Below are 15,963 nucleotides of genomic sequence, written 5' to 3' on the forward strand. Positions count from 1 at the left end.
TAATAAGCAAAGTTACTTTCCCAAAACCACAGACTCATCAGATGGCAAACTAATTAAACCCTAATCCAGCAAAGCCCTTATTGCGTATGAAATTTACAGCATGTGAATAATGACAATGAAATCAAATACTTAACCTGACCCACATTCTTAAGAAAATTACTAAACAGCATATGCCACACTACTTGATGCAAATCCACACAAACTAATGTGGATACCAGTATTTATTTAACCATGAGAAAAACAGCTCAGTGCCAGCTGCTTTGCCCTGCTCCACTGCCTCATGTCCTAAATTCAGGTTTGGTTTGTTTTTTTTTTCAGATGTCATTTAAGCTTTTAAAACCTGGTATCAATTTAGTGCAAATTAAGGAGGCTGTCTTCTTCTGTCAGTAAGGTACAACCTAACTGCCTCTCTGGATCCCTCATGTCAGATGAACAGTCCCAATTCTAATAATTGGGAGATGAGTGGTTCCTGCACTGATAGCTCAGCTCTGTGCAAGTCCATTAGACAGGCTGGCTATGAAACCAAATGTAATGCAGTTACCTGGAGTATTTTTCTCACGTCTCCATTATGAAAACTGAAACCACAGTGATTCCACAAGGAATCATGAAGTTCCCTCCTACTCATGATAGGGATGAACCCACACACCTACCGCAAAGCTTATATTCACTAAAACACATTTATCCTAACGCCCGCTCACACCTCCCCTGTTCTGGGCAGGCCGCCCCTGGCCCGGCCCTGCTTCCTCCACGGGCGCCGAGGGGAGCGGAGCCGACCGCAGGCTCCTCGGAGCGAGCTGGGAGCCCTGACATACCTGAGGGGCTGAGGCGGGCGCGGGGAGGGGAGAGAGACAGCGAAGCGGGAACTGAGGGGCGAGGCGGGCACGGAGGGGTGAGGGACGCGCTGAGGGGTGAGGGATTCGCTGAGGGTTGAGGCGGGAAATGAGGGCTGAGGGACACGGTGGGCACTGAGGGCTGAGGGACGTGCTGAGGGGTCGGGAACGCCCCGAGGGCTGAGGCGGGAAATGAGGGCTGAGGGACGCACAGAGGGACGAGGGACTCGCTGAGGGCTGAGGCGGGAAATGAAGGATACGCTGAGGGGTGAGGCGGGCACTGAGGGGTGAGGCAGGCACTGAGGGGTGAGGCGGGAAATGAAGGGTGAGGGATACGCTGAGGGGTGAGGCGGCCACTGAGGGTGAGGGATGCGCTGAGGAGAGCGCCCCGGGGCGGTGGCGGGCGCTGAGGGCGGCGGCAGGGGCGGAGCGGGCGCGCTTGCGGAGCCCGGCAGCCGCGCATGTACCGCGCGGTGATTGCCCGGCGAGCGCAGCGGGGCGGGCCGAGCCGGGCCGCGCCGCCTCCCGTCCGCCTCCCTCCCTTCTTTCCTCCCTCCCTCCGCCGCTCCCCCGCCGCCGCCTCGCCTCCCGGCCTCCCTGATGCCGAGGGATGGATAGAGCGGCTGCCCTGCGAGCCGCCGGCATGCTGGAGAGGAAGGAGCGGAGCGGCGGCGAGGCGGCGGGGCCGCGGGGCTTGCCGGCCGTGCGGACCACGCTGCAGCAGTGCGGGCTGCTGCAGGACCTCATCGACATTTCGCTCTCCAACCTGCGCGGGCTCCGCACCAAGTGTGCCGCGTCCAACGACCTCACGCAGCAGGAGATCCGCACGCTGGAGGTACGGCGCGGGCTGGCAGCCGCGGGCGCCGCAGCGGGGCCGCGCTGCCGCCTCTGCCCCGCACGGCCGGGGCTGCGGCCGGGGCCTGCCGCTGCCCGCCGCCCTGTCCCCTCGGCACCGGGGCCGCGCCGCGCCCGCTCCTTCTCCCGCGGGCCGAGCGCTGTTGGCGGGGACAGCGGCCCCCCGGCCCCGCCGCGGAGCTGTCAGCGGGCTCGGCGCTCCCGGCGCGGGGCCCGCCGCCCGGGGAAGCCGCGGAGGGGAGCGCGGTGCCGGCCGAGCGCGGACAGGTGCGGGGCAGCCCCTCGGGTGCCGCGGGCTGTCGGGCGGGTGCGCGGCAGCTCCGTGAGGCAGCGTGCGGCCGCCCCGCCGCGCCCCGGGGCCTGGGCCGGGCTCCCGTGTCCCTGTGGAGCGGGATGCGATGTGAGGCGCGGAGCAAAGGTGACTCTGGGCTCGCTGGCAGGAGGTGTGTCCCCACACCGCTGTCCTGGCGTGCTGGGAAAACTCCCCTTTGCCTCGGGTCCTTGGTGTTTGCTCCTGATGCTTCCTGCCCTCTGATCCAGGCCTGTCTCTCTATCCCTGGCTCAGTTTCACTGATCTAATCTGATCCTCCCTTTCCCTCTGTTGCTGTGGCTCAAACGGCATCATGGACCGGGCTGGAGAGATGTTCTGCTGTGTAGAAAGATTATATGAAATTCTTCAAACACAAAATATGTGCTGCTGTGGTGCTCTCAGAGAAGAGCTGTATCTGTATAAAAGTCTGTATAAGTGCATAGGATGTATTTTTCCTTAGTTAATTTGACCTTTAGAAACTTAAATAACATTTCCTTTTATCTTCTTGGCAGGTAGTTTTGCTTTAAGCAAGCAATCCCCTCCTGTTCCCTTCTTTGATTTAAGTTTGATACAAATGCTAATGCTCCTCTACCTGGTACTGGAGACAGTGGAGCTAAATAGAGCTTTAGGCTTTTTAGGAAGTAAGGATCATCACAACACTGTACCTGTACTAAACCTACATGCAGAAAAATCCATCGCATGAGAAATGAAGGTTGGAAAGAAAACCATGAAACAATAGGTGGTAGGTAGCTTTTGGCACAGTCTCCTGGAAATCTATCATTCTTCCTTTATTTTTTGTCTGACTTTTTTGTAGTTTTGTAGTTTTGGCTGATTGGTTGGTTTGTTTTGTGGGGTTTTTTGTTTTGGTTGGTTCTTTTCCCCCAAAAATTTATAGCGCTGTTCTTCCCCCTGTCACCTCCAAATAGCATCCCAAAGGCTATTCTCTGTGAAACAATATTTGTAGAGCCTTTTGGCAGCCCTACTTGAGGGCCTTTTCGATGCCCAAACAATGCCAATCAGCATCATTTTGGAAAATGATCAGCACTATTTTGCTTGTGGACCTGTCTAAAAGAAAACCTTATTCACAAAGTGTAAAGGCCTTTTATGATCTTGAGGCTCTTCTTAAAGCAACGAAAGCTGTTTCTAGTGATAGTTGTTGAGTGTGTGCACACAATCCTCTTCAGCATTTATCTGTTTAAACAAATGGGTGCCACATTCACCAATGATCATAAAATTTATGTTCAGAAGAAAATCTCTTCGATGTACAGTCCAGTGTGTGATTTCTCTGGGAGTTCAACCAAGTGCTGGATCTCTGCCCAAACATGGAGCTGTGGGCATGGGTACAGACTCCGTGTTCTTTGCACTGCTGGGCTGCCTGTACCAAAATACATGTCAGGCATAGCCTGAGTCTTGTGCTTGACTGTGCCAGGCTGCAGTCACAGAGCCAGACTGCAGGAGCTCAGGGGCTGGGTTTGCTTCCCCAGGCTGTCATTGCTTGTGAAGCCCCTGAGGGAGGTGGGCCCAGAGCTGTCTCAGGTACCAGCTGGAGTTCCTGTGCCCTGATTCCTGTGCCAGCAGTGCCACTGAGGCAATGTGCCTCTGCCTGTAGGGTTGTGCCAGCACAGACATGAGCTCTGGTCCTGCAGGGAGCTGGGTACTACTGGTGGGTGGACTCTGCAGGCAGCTCCTGAAGAGTCCAGAGTGCAGCTGGGAGCTCGGAGTTCTCCAGGGCCTGCTGTGCTTTCCTGGTGGCCTCCATGAGACACCAAATGGCTCTGTGGGTCATGATTAGTGTCTGCTGGTGGTGCAGTGCTGTGAGCCACATCTGTGCTTTACATCCACATCTGTACTATAGATATTACTAGTCCTGAACTGAGAGCTTGTCTAGGCTGGGGCTGAATGCTCACAGGGCTTTTCTTCTGCAAAGACTTCAGAGGAAAAAGAATTGTGAAAACTTAGTTCCATTAATATAATGTGTAGTGATGTGTAGTCGCCAGGTAAAGAACACCAACCTAACCAAGGGCACTTGGGCTCAAGCTTAGCTCCCTCCCCATTTACTGCAATGCTTTAATTCCTTCCTCATTCCTCTTGCATGTAAGGTGTTCTCAAAATAAAACACACAGTAGATAAGGATTTCAAACTGGACCTTGGCAGGTACAGATAAGGACTCACAGAGGCTCAGAAGAGTTCAGGGAAAACTGAGATACAGGAAGGAGAGGAAAGAAAGGGCTGTGGGAATTGCTTGCAAAGGATGTGTTGAGTGTAATGTGTTGTATGAGCTGACCCTGTTTCAGGGTAGGAAGGCCATTTCTTAGAAGGGCAGGGAGTTTCCCTGTAGTGGAAAGTAGGTTCTGTTAGTTTGGTTATTAGCAGACTGGGTTCTTTGATGCCACAAGGTCTGGTTTGGGGTTTTTAAGCTTTATATCTTCTGCCCAATAAGTGCTTGAGTGTTTTTCTTTTTACCCAGTGCTGGTCTGTGCTTTCAGTTCTGTCCTAGCATGTTTACTCACTTCTCAAGTTGACTACAAAACTGAAATGGAAAATAATGGCAATTTTAACCCATATGTAAGAGCAAAAAATGTCTGCCATGTAGTGAGCATCCAGTGTGTTTCCAAGCATCATTGGAAAGAAATAGCTCTGTCAGTCTTTACCTCTGTCCTTACACTAATCCCTTGTATGACTCAAATTGGTTTTGCAAAGTTAGAAGCATATTATTTTTAGCTGTATTTCTTTGTGAAGGCAGTATCTTTCTGGATTCATTTCCCTGGCTGGGAAACTGCTGGTGGGACTAGACATCTGTGGTGAAGCACATCCAACTTCCAACTGCAGCTCAAGCCAGTCTGCTGGAGGTGAGCAGGAAAACGCAGTCGCAGGTGTTGGCAGCAGGAAAGGTTCCTGTGGTTTCTCAGCTGCAAACAGCTGCTTTGGTGAGCTGTGGGAGTCCCCAGACTGGGGGGACACCTTCCCCCAGCACCCCCCAGTTTTAACTGCAGCAAAGATGAGAGAGGAAGGCTGAACTGTGAGACCTGGAGTGGATTTAGACTGCAGATGTATTTTCTTTCTAGCTGGGTTCTTGCCTCAGAAGAGCTGACTGCAGTGGCTCTGGCATGGCAGCTGCCTGCAGACTGGTTACGGTGGGAGTGTTGGGGTGAGGCAGTAGCACGCATTCTGAGGTCTGCTGCTCTTTGGGAAAACTGTCCTGCCTCTCTGGCCAGACTAGATCCATGGTAGAGACACTCCTGGCCCTGTGTGCAAAGATCAGTTTGGCCTCTTCCTCGGGAATGTCTTCTGTTTGACACCTTCAGCAAACAGAGCACAGATCAGAAAGCCTGACTTCAGCTGGGCTGTCTCACAAAGAAGTCAGTCTGCTCTCCACAAATCAGCCGTTCAGTGCTGAATGGTACCTGTGCATTAAATCTGTTTGAACTTGCTTTGGCATTATCTCAATTCATTTGGCAATTTGTCTAGAAAAGGCTTATCTTGCCAAGCAATCTCTGAACAGAAACAACTATTTGAAAATGGGGGGAGGCATGAGAGAAGAGGAAGAAGGATTGTAATAGTCCACACTTGCAAATTGGAAGTTGGGCATGCGTAAGAGAAGGACAACTGGGTTTGTAAATTGGAAGCAGTGGGAGTAGTGAATTTTTCAGGCCAAACTGCAACCTGTAGCCACATGTTTATGAGCTTTGTTCAGCTGAAAAGACTTCCTTTCCCGGCAGGTCTTATGTAAGAGAAGAAGAAAGTCTCTTACTTCATCTTACTTTTTGCATATATGCAACACATTTGTTTTTCTTAAAGTGTGTTTTGTTTTTTTAGGACTCTTTCTCCTTTCTAAAATTTGTGCACTTCTTGTACAAGATAGTCTTCAACAGAGATTCTATTTGAGTTGGAAGAAGGGAAGACTATATATTATTATCTAGTCTGCAGTCATCATCTTTCCTTTGTAACAGTTATGATCAGAATTTCCACATCATAATGGAATTTAGCACATCTCTTACCACTGATTTTATATAAATGTTGACACAAAAACTCAGCAGCAGTGTTTTCACTTACCTGGAGTTCCCAGGACAGGCTCTGGTGAGCAGGTTTTCATCAGTATGAAGACAGTACAAGGAACTCTTCACTTTTCTATCAGGCTCTGTGTACTCCTTGCCTAGTGTTGGATTCCATGGTGCACTGATTGAGAAACAAGAAAGGAAGTGTCAGAGTAAGGCTCTGTGCTGCCTTTGCCTTTCTAGGGCTGCCTGTGTGGTCACTGGTAGCACAGCATTATTCCTGCCCACCGTCCTGCAGCCCTGGAGCTGCGGGGCAGAGCCTGGCTGGGAGCTCTGTCTGTCTGTCTGTCTGTGCCTGCACACAGCCACAGGAACCCACAGCCTGTGCTGCCACACTGGCCTCAGTCTCTGCACACAGCTTCTGACACAGAGCTGATCTAGTCAGGGAAGTGGCCAAGCTGGGTCCCAGCTGTGTCCAGCTGAACTCCTGGTTGTGACCAAGCTTGCCCAGATCCCACCTGCACAGACCTTGGGCTGCTGCTCCATTTCCAATGCTGTGAACTGCATTTCACCCAAGGAAAGCCCCAGTCAGTGTTCCAGCTGCATGCTAGAGACAGATGTACAGCAATGAGTCAGCACTGGGTACACAAATTTATCACCTGCTTTGGTCATAAATAGGAACACTTAACAAAGAAGTCAGGTGACATACCAAATTATTTAAGGAATAGTGTCTGGTACAATATTTCCAACTAAGTGTAATCTATCAGATGCTTGAGGGATTAACCATCACCTTTCTTTTAAGATTAATATTTCTTACCCTCATTTTCAGCTTAGAGGGATTCCTTTTTTTTTCTTTTTTTTTTTTTTCTCCTTAATAAAAGGAAAATGATGCTGAAAGCAAGCCTGGCTATCTCCACTGTTAGGGGGTTGGGGAATATATTGGCTGGATTACTGCTGTGGTGAAAGGCACAGAGTGATGTATGGATGATCCTGACTCAGCCAGCTCTCAGACTTCCCTCCCTGCTCATTTTTCACTCCTGTGGAGCAATCCCACACAGTTGACACTACCAGCAGCACAGAGTTGCCACAGCAGGCAAGTATAGGGAGCAGAAGTTCTCTGAATCTGGAAACACACCTGCTCCAAAAGAAACGGGGACTTCTTCCAGCACATGACTTGTGAGCAGTTGTGCATGGAAGTGTCGTGGGCATTGCTGCTTTGGTGGGAATCTGCACCTAGTCAGACTAGCACATGATTAGGAAACAGTTTGGCATTCTGGCTTAGCACCAGTCCTCATTGGCATAGCCCTTGGAATCTAGGACAGGATCAGTCCCCAGTTAAACTAGATAAACTCTGCCTTGCTTGTGGGAGGACAGCTGGGAAGCACCAAAGTATACAGGTGGTCAGAGAGGCCTTTTGCCTTAAGCCAGAGCTGCACAGAGCTCCTGTGGCACCTACAGATCTCAGAGGCGTGTCCCAGCCAGCCCTGCTCCCACTGCACACCTCCAAGGACATGAGGTAATCACCTCTGCAGCTGTGGTGTTCACTGGCCCCTGTGCTAGGTGACAGTCACCTGTTCTGTGCTCGGCTCCCTGCCCTCCTTGGGAACCTGCTTTTTGCATCACCTGTTTAAAATGAACCCTGGAGCATTCCTGAGTGGAATCTCAAGCCTTTGCTTAGGCCCTGCTCTTGGGTTTGAGGGAATCACAGCCCAGGCTGATCATAGGTGTCTGGTGTTTATCCTGCTCTAAGTGCAGCACATAGGGCTGACGTCTGAGCTGGAGGCAGATGGAAGATCCAAATCTCATTGGACTTACACACCTGAGCTCAAGACTGTTCAAAATCTGTCTTTAAAGGTAAAGTCAGTACAGTTATCATTTGTGTATATATTCTAAAGTGAGCAGAGGCCAGGTCTCTCGTTCCTCTTAGGCCTAGTGAGAACATCCAGCTGGTTCTGTGTGCATCATGGGCAAGCAGGGAAGGGTCACAGGACACTTAAGCACAGAGTCAGGAATCACGCTTTGGTCGTGGTATGGAGTGCCCCTGATAGGATGATTAGTAGTTATCCCACATGGAAGAGCTCTAATAGCAGAGCCTGTGAGCTCTTTTTAGAGCAGTAATTAACGTGGCACTGAGGAATGCTGCTGGGATGCAGCAGATCCAGGCTCTGGTCTGGTCTGATCTGATGCTGCCAGAACAGGTCATTGACCCCAGTGTTCAGCATGCAGCCAGGAGCCTCAGGGTTGAGGCCTTGGAAATCTTCAGAAGCTTTTTGCAATGAGTTTAGTACCTTCCTGTCCAGTTCTGCTCCCCTTACGTGCTTCTAAAACGTGGGTTTGTTGATTTATCAAAGAACTTTCACTTCTGTTTGAAGCAACCTAAATTTGGAAAGGAAGTCTTGAGCTCCTTGTTGTTGTGTATGGGTTATTGTTGAGGCCTGCAGGTTCCAGTGTGAGGTTTTAGTTATTAACTGAAGAGAAGAAATAATTAGTAGGTTTTACAGATTGAGAACTGCTCATTGATTTTTGGCCATCAGCAGTAAAAGACACTGCTAAGGGAGGTGATGGGTTTGTCAATAGGTGCACTCATGGGGAGATGTGTGTCCCTTATGCTGCCTACAGTGCTCTTGGAGAACCTCTCCACACCTGGTTCCTACCAATTTTCTAGCAACATTTTTCTTCTTCCAGAGCAGTTTTTCCCTTTTATTTCTAGAGTAAGCTAGAGGATTAAATCCTGCTTTGAAATACAGTTACATAGTTCCTCTGAAATAAGCTGAAGTGGGGAGATTTTGTTTTTTAAAGCTTCCTGACTTTTTTAGATGTCTCCTTAAAAACTGTTCTTTATCTGCCAAGCAAAAGACTTCAGGCCTTGTGTCTTTATGAGCAAAACTGAAACTTTCCACAGTTCTCTTAATGCAAAATGCTTCTGTCTTCATCTTTGCTAGGCAGAGCTCTGTGATGTCCTGCTGCCCGTGCCTCCTGCCTGTGCCTGCAGTGGCTGTGTCCTGCCTGTCCTCACCCTGCAGCGTGTGCTCAGCTCTGCCTCAGCACAAGGTTTTGTCCTCTGGCCCTGGTGCTGTGACAGCTTCTCTGAGGCCCCACAGACATGGCCTGACTCAGCAATTTTCACACCTCTGCCTTGATCTTTCCTGCAGCTGTAAAACCAAGGTGCAGAGGGGAAGGGGAAACACGTGAGGAAATGCACGGTCTGATCCCTGCCTCTCCCTTTCACTCCTCGTGGATCCTCCACATGAATAGGCTGGCTCAGCCCTTTCAGTCTTCCTGTACTGCTGACACGAGGAGCCTGCTGTGAGCTCTCTGCCACTGCAGGCATGGCCCCTTCATACTGCAAAGAATAAAGTCTCCACATTCTGGCTGTGTTTTACAGGGTGGGTTAGCACCATGGTCTGTCACTTCCCTCACAGAGCCTCAGTGGTGTGGGAGCAGCATCAGTGAGCTCTGCAAGTCTCTGCATTGCTAGAATTCTTTAAGAGTTCTTCTAAGTGCTGAGCCTTCAGCCTCTTCATGCAAGTAGCTGTGGCTCTGAGATTTATCTAACCTCAAACTCTGGGAGAGAGGATGGGGAAGAAGTTGGAGAGCCACCCTGATGCATGGGAGATTTGAAATCTATCAGTAAGAAACACTCATTTATTTGGGAAAAATAATTTTGGGAGCTTTTCCTCCAAGATGACTGTCTGACTGCAAACAGACTGTAGCTTCTGGGAGGTCAGGGTGGGTACCATGGCACAGCTTTGCTCTGATCTCAGGTAGCTGCACCAGGATCACATTTAATTACTTTGAAAGCCTGTCTCTGAGCAGTAGATTCTCTTCCCCCAACTGGGATGGACTTCATTATACAGAGGACAAAAGTCTGCGTTTTCTTCAGTAAATTCTTATTTTCATGCAAAACTTTGAACTGGGTGATAGCACATTTGAACTTTGAGACTACTTTAGATTTATACTTGAGCTCTGATGTGAGTTTTATGTTCATATTTCTTCTTAGATTTGAGGTATGAAATAAAGCTCTTTTATTCCTCAGAAGTTGAAAGACATGGAAAACCTTCTGTGAGCTGTGGTGCTTTATGTCAAAGCACATATCATTTCCAGCAAGGTAGCTGTTACATTCCTGTAATGTATTGTCCAACTATTATTTAATCAATAAGACATATATTTCACAGCACAGCAGATACACAGCTGTGAAGCCAACAGCCTTGCAAAGCTTATAGTATTGGCTACCAAGTACCGTCCTCCAAAGATTTTCTCATGTTCCAATGAGCTTCTGCTTGCCATCTGCCCTTCACACAGTCGTCATACCATGTCTGTTCTTTGAAAGACAATTTAATTAGATCTTCTTTCAGTAGGTTTTAATCAAGTGTTATGGGGTTGCTGGTGAATTATTTACAGCCGTATCACTTGATGGAACACTTGGTCTGCTAAAGGTATCATGTAAGTGACATCTGTAGCAAAGAGTAGAGCTGGCTTTGACCGAGAACCCCACTTATGTTCCTTGGGGTTGTCCAGTTGACATCAGATGAATGTCAGGTTATGTGAGCCCACTTTCCTTTACAGGAGTAGCAATTGAATGTGACTGCACTGAAAACAAAGGAGTTGAAGCAGTTTAAAACTAGGGTAAAAGCTGAATTTAGCTCTAGTCTCTGCTGGCTCAGTTCTTTTATAAGTGCCTTTCAAGGCTGAATACCTTAAACAGCATGGCCTTGACCCCACTTGAAGCTCCAGCTATTTAAACACGAGTACTGTTGTACTGTCTTCAGACTTGGTCTGATGTTAAAGTGTGTTTTGAATGAGCAAGGGACTAAAAAACAACACTCACATAGCAAAGGATAACCAACTGAGAAAGGGGATATTTTTAGAATTCAGAAGGATTCTTTCTGTGCCTTATTTCACCTGACTCTTGGTAGAAATTCTACAGTTACAAGATAGCCTTTCATTTTTCATCTTCTTGAATGCACATTTCAGCAACATTGCTCTTTTGCCCGTTCAGCTCCCATTCTGCATGAGACAGCCCCAGCATGAGGCTGCCATCCACCCAAGTACACCTGGAAGTTTACAGCAATAACTGTTCAGCTCTCTCTTGGCATCCAGAACTGACATTTAATTGTTCTTGTCCTTTTTGAGCCATGTGTGTGGCAAGAAATGCCACATACCATATGGTGGTCTCATCCTTAGCATGCAAGTGCTGTTGCCCACGGCCTAAATAATATTCAGTGTTTGTATGAAGATTTAATTTGCTCACATCTATCTCTGAAATCTCTGCTACTGAAATGATGACAGGAATGCTTTAAAGTCCAACTACTCTTAGGCTCCTTCTCTGAATTTTTAAGTGCTTGGACCTTTTCCTGGGGCTGATAGTGCACTACTAGTACTGCTGGCAATCGAGAACTGTATGTAGGAAAGCGACCCCTACCATTGCCCAATCCATGCGTTCTTTCAGTGGGTAAGTGCAGCTGTTTGGCTTTAGGGAATGATGTACAGGGAGGTCCTGGAAACCCCCAAGAGACCAATAGAGAATTTAGCAGGTCATCGTGGCTCGTTGGAGATCGTTGTGTGTCATGAGCCTTTTGTGAAGGACAAGACTAATTTACAATTTAATTGTGTTGAAATCCTGGATGTGTCAGCATGCTTCACAGGCTCCTCAGAAGGGACAATAGGGTGAGAAGTTGTGCACTCTGCAGTTCCCTCTGCAGTAAGAGACACACTGCCTACACTCAACCCATGCTTTGATCCTTCCTCATTCGCTAGAATGACCAAAGACGAGGAGGGAGTTTTTAATGTTGGCCAGTGAAAGCTGAGTAGTTACAGTCGCACTGAGGAACTGAAAGCAGTCGGCCTATTCATGAGAGGCTTTCCTAACTTCTCTTGGCAAGTAGCAAGGGCAGACGCATTTCAGAGAAAGTGCTTCTAGTCCTGATTTTACTTAGTGTTTGGGCCAGGACAGTGTGGAAGTTGGGATAAGAGGGGAATTAACTGCGCCTTTATTGCCCTGTAATTCTCATATTGCTGCTGCAGATGGCCTGGCTGGGAGACAAAGGGAGCCTTAGCATTGCTTATCTGGGTTGGATATCTGGAGCACACACCTGACAGGTTACCTTCGAGTCTCAAGGTTCACGTTCAGGTGACACTGTACAGTAGTGGGCTTTATAGTGGTTCCTCTCCTTTCAGCTGCTGTGGAACCCACAGGTGTTTTCCTCTCTGTGTCTGCCATTGCTGTTTGTTGGTTCCATATGGATCCTCCCTGGTCCCAAGCCTTGTGCAGCTGCTGGCAGAGCCTTTGCAGCAGAAGGTGCTGCTCGTGTCAGTGAGAGTCTTCCCCTCCCCCAGGCTGGGATATTCCTTGTGCAACGTGATCTAAGCCAGAGTGGTTGGGAACTGATGGTCCAGAGTTCATTTCCAGTTATTATTGTAGTAGGGAGTCAGGCTGGATCGAGGTACTCATTTCCAGCACAGACCATATACCCTTTGAAAGCATAAACAACCTCTAGGTCAGTTTTACTTAGCTTCATACACAAGGGTTTCAGCTAAACAGGAAGAGCAAGCAGGAGCTAAGGCACTGCAAGAAGCTGGTTCAGCGCTCATCCATACTGGACTAAGTAAGGTCCCTTTTTAAGTAGAAAAAGATATACATGGAGGACTAAGCTCTAAAGCAGCAGTGGGAGCTCCCTGTTTTTGTCTTTTGAGCTGGTCATCTTAACTGCAATGCCTTTTTTCTCATTATCCAGGATCCTACAGAAGCCCTGTGTAGACAGGATCTAGGATAGCTTTGAAGGCAGGCATGTTCAGAAGTTATTGCCACGGTCTCTTGGAGAGACTGGAGATTAAAGGGGCTGAACTAGGTGAATCATTAGAGTATGAAATTGTAGTGTTGGGGATCCATGCCTGGTGTTTGTGCAGCAATCCGTGTGTAACTACAGCCAGGGTGGGAGCACCAAGTTAGTAGCAGTAAAGCCTCCCTCAACTGTACTTTGCTGCACTCTAATACAGCCTTCTGTTAAGATTTGAGGCTGAAAAGACTCTTTGCACAGCTCAGTGTCTGTATGTTAGATGAGACTAACTTGTGGTGGCTGGCTGTCATTGCCCATTCCAGCTGCACTTGTGCTGCCCTGGCAAACGGGGCTCAGGCAGCTCCTGGAGCAAACTGGGGTCAGAGGCTGTTCAATTCAGAGTGCACTAGGGCTGCGCAGCCAGTGGGGAAGGGGAGCCTCTGGGCTGGACAAACAGGTCACACAGGTTTCCAGAGCTCTGTCCTACCTGAGCAGAGCTCCAAGGCTGCAGGAGCTGGATGCTTTCAGGTAGGAGCAGCACCAGCACTTTGTGAGATAAAAGCTTGTCAGAATTGAAGTTCCATCAAGTACTAGAGCATTTAAGCTTAGTTTAGCAAGCATCCATCTGAATAGTCAATAATTTGACTTCTTTGCAGTTAATAACTAAGTTCCTCCTACAAAGCACCACTGATACAATTAAATTTAATTTCTGACTCCAGATTAACAGCTTCACTTGGTCCTTGCCATAGCCTTTCCTTTAGGGAGAGACCAGCTTGGATATGAGAATCTAACCATTTGTGCCCTCTTCAGGGAGCAGAGGTCACATCCTGCTCTGTCTCTGTAGAGGTGACTCCTACACTCCTGCTCTTCCTGTTGCCTTGCTCGCTCTGCCTGTGGCCCTGCAGAGTAGCAGAGGAGTAGGAAGGAAGAACTAATCCAGCACAAAACCTCACTGAACAGTCAAAGACACCCAACAACTGACCAGCAACTTTAGAGCAGAGTAGAACACACAGCTCATCCCAGTAACTTCAAAACAAAACCAGGGAAAAGGCCATAAATAAAATTTTTCTGCAACACCATCTTCTTTCTCACAGCCTTTCCCCACAGCCCACGTTTAACCCAAAATTCTTCAAGTAACCCTTAATTCTCACTGCAATTATACTGCCTCCTTCAGTGGGAGCGTCCTGGGCTTTCAGAAAGGATCTGCACAGAGGTTTGTCTGGGACTGTGATGTTCCTGATCTTGAGAGCGCAGGAAGGCTAACCCAAGGACGTGGAACTGCAGGGAGAGGGGGCTTTGGACAGGTGCTGGTGAGAACGTTTGTTAGCTGAGAAGGAAAGAGAGCTGACCCTGGAAGCAGATTCACTGGCAAATGGCATCACCAGTCCTGGAGGGAAGATACAGCTCAGACAGTCCACTGACACCATTTTACTTTTGAACTGTTTTAGGAGTGTCTCCTAGAGCTGAGCTGTGGGGGACCCAGTTAACCTGGCAGCTGAATCTCAGTTACACTCACAGCTGTTCCAGTCCTGTATTTTGTGTCTCAGTGCCTGTACACAGCACTCTGGGAGCATTCTTGATAATTGGTGAGCAAACTGAAAGTCTCTGATCCCACTGCATGGCAGAACATACCAAAGCTTTTTTTTTTCCCTTTTAAAATTTTGGGTTATAGGTTCAAAGCATTTTGAACGGAGTGGGGTTTAGTGTATTTTGTTCTTCCTGACAATCCCAAAGTACAATCTCATAGCAGCTTGTTAAAATAAAGCTGTTTTGCAGTTTTAAAAGAGAGAATGTGGCAAGTTGCCACATTCCAGTTAAGCAATTTCCTATAGTTGACTTTTTTTTAAACGCACATTTTTTTCAGCTGTGTCCCTACTCTGTTTTCTCTACAAGAAGACAAAATACCCCAGACAAGACAGAAGCCCCCAACTCTGTATTAATACTTGAAGCAAACCCCCCTCCTGAGTCTCATCATGAGAACAGAACACAGAGCATTGGCACGGGGGACTGTCGTGTATGTGGCAAACTGGAATTTTTAAGAACTGTGGCTTTTTTTGGAAGCAGCATTTTCCTTCCTGGGGGTAGCTTTGCTGTTTTTTACTGCAGCAGCCCTGAGAAGCAGCTCGGCGATGGAGTGGTTGGGAGCCCTGCCGTGGGCACGCCGGGCTGTGCGGGGCTGTGCGGGGCAGCTCCTCAGTCGGAGCCCAGGCTCGCTCCCAGTGCAGGAGGGGAGCAGGCTGTGCCTGCCTGGGCTCAGTGGGTGCGTGCCTGTCCTGCCAAATCGGGCTTTGGCAGGTGCACGCAGAAACCCAGTAGCTGATTGAAGAACATCTGCTGAGTAATTGAAAAGGAAGAGCAGGCAAGTCCTCAAGGTAGTGAGTAATGCTACAGCTTCCTATTTCTGGGTGACTCTGCTCAGCCCTCTCCTTTCTCCTTCCAGCTGAAGGAAATGATTGGCAGTGGCGGAGCTGAAGAGGCAAGACTGGACATGCAGGGGCTTTGCAGGCAGGCCATGGAAATGGGCTCCAGAGCCTGCGCAGCCAGACTGCTTCTATTGAGCTCCCAAATGCCTGTGTTTGTAACCTAACCCAGCACAAGGCTCAGCTGTACTGCTGGGGTGACAGGCAGCGCGGGCAGGACCTCGTCCAGCATTCGGGGAAATCAGGGTATCTGGAAGTTTCAGATAACTTCAGTGTTGTTTGAATGAGATCACAGCTGGAAAGCTAATAATAATGTGCTGCCGATTATTTGCACTTCCAAGATTTTACTGTAAACAATCTAGTTGAATTTATAAATTTCCTTTGCCAAAACACAAAAAAGAAATAAGACTATGAAGGAAGGATGGAGGTAAAAAGTTTTTTTTTCTTTTTGTTCAAGACATTTTTGGATTCAGAAGTTGATTCTAAAGCAAGACTGCTGATACTTAGGGAATTCTGCTATTTTGTTTGCTCATCCTGTGATGGCTGAGCACTGTAAGTTTTGCATTTGTGGAAATCCTCAGAGTGACTGAGCTGTGGAAGGACAGCTTGTGCTCTGTTTTGGATCATGCCAAGTATTAGGAAAGCTGAGTGTGGGCACTGACTTTGTGCCTGTGAGACAGGTAAGAAGCTGTCTGCAGATCTGCTGGATGCCTTGGCCATTTGTAGGCCTTCACTGTGTTTCTGGCTTTGGTATTCTGGAGGAGTGCTAGAAAGAGT

The 15,963-nt window shown here is 48.5% G+C and overlaps 1 protein-coding gene across 1 annotated transcript in view; it reads left to right on the forward strand.

Annotated features, from left to right (window-relative positions):
- Positions 1 to 1,424: 1,424 nt before the first annotated feature.
- The window catches only part of KSR1 (kinase suppressor of ras 1), a 47,442-nt gene continuing 32,903 nt past the window's right edge, over positions 1,425 to 15,963 (forward strand). Inside the window, exon 1 of the mRNA XM_054287285.1 lies at positions 1,425 to 1,665. Coding sequence (XP_054143260.1) covers positions 1,441 to 1,665 — 225 coding nt within the window. The 5' untranslated portion in view covers positions 1,425 to 1,440. The remainder of the gene's footprint in view (positions 1,666 to 15,963) is intronic.

Source organism: Melozone crissalis, unplaced genomic scaffold (genome assembly GCF_028551555.1).
Source record: "Melozone crissalis strain CALT ecotype California unplaced genomic scaffold, PUWL_Pcris_2 ptg000057l_1, whole genome shotgun sequence".
Taxonomy (NCBI): Eukaryota; Metazoa; Chordata; class Aves; order Passeriformes; family Passerellidae; genus Melozone; species Melozone crissalis.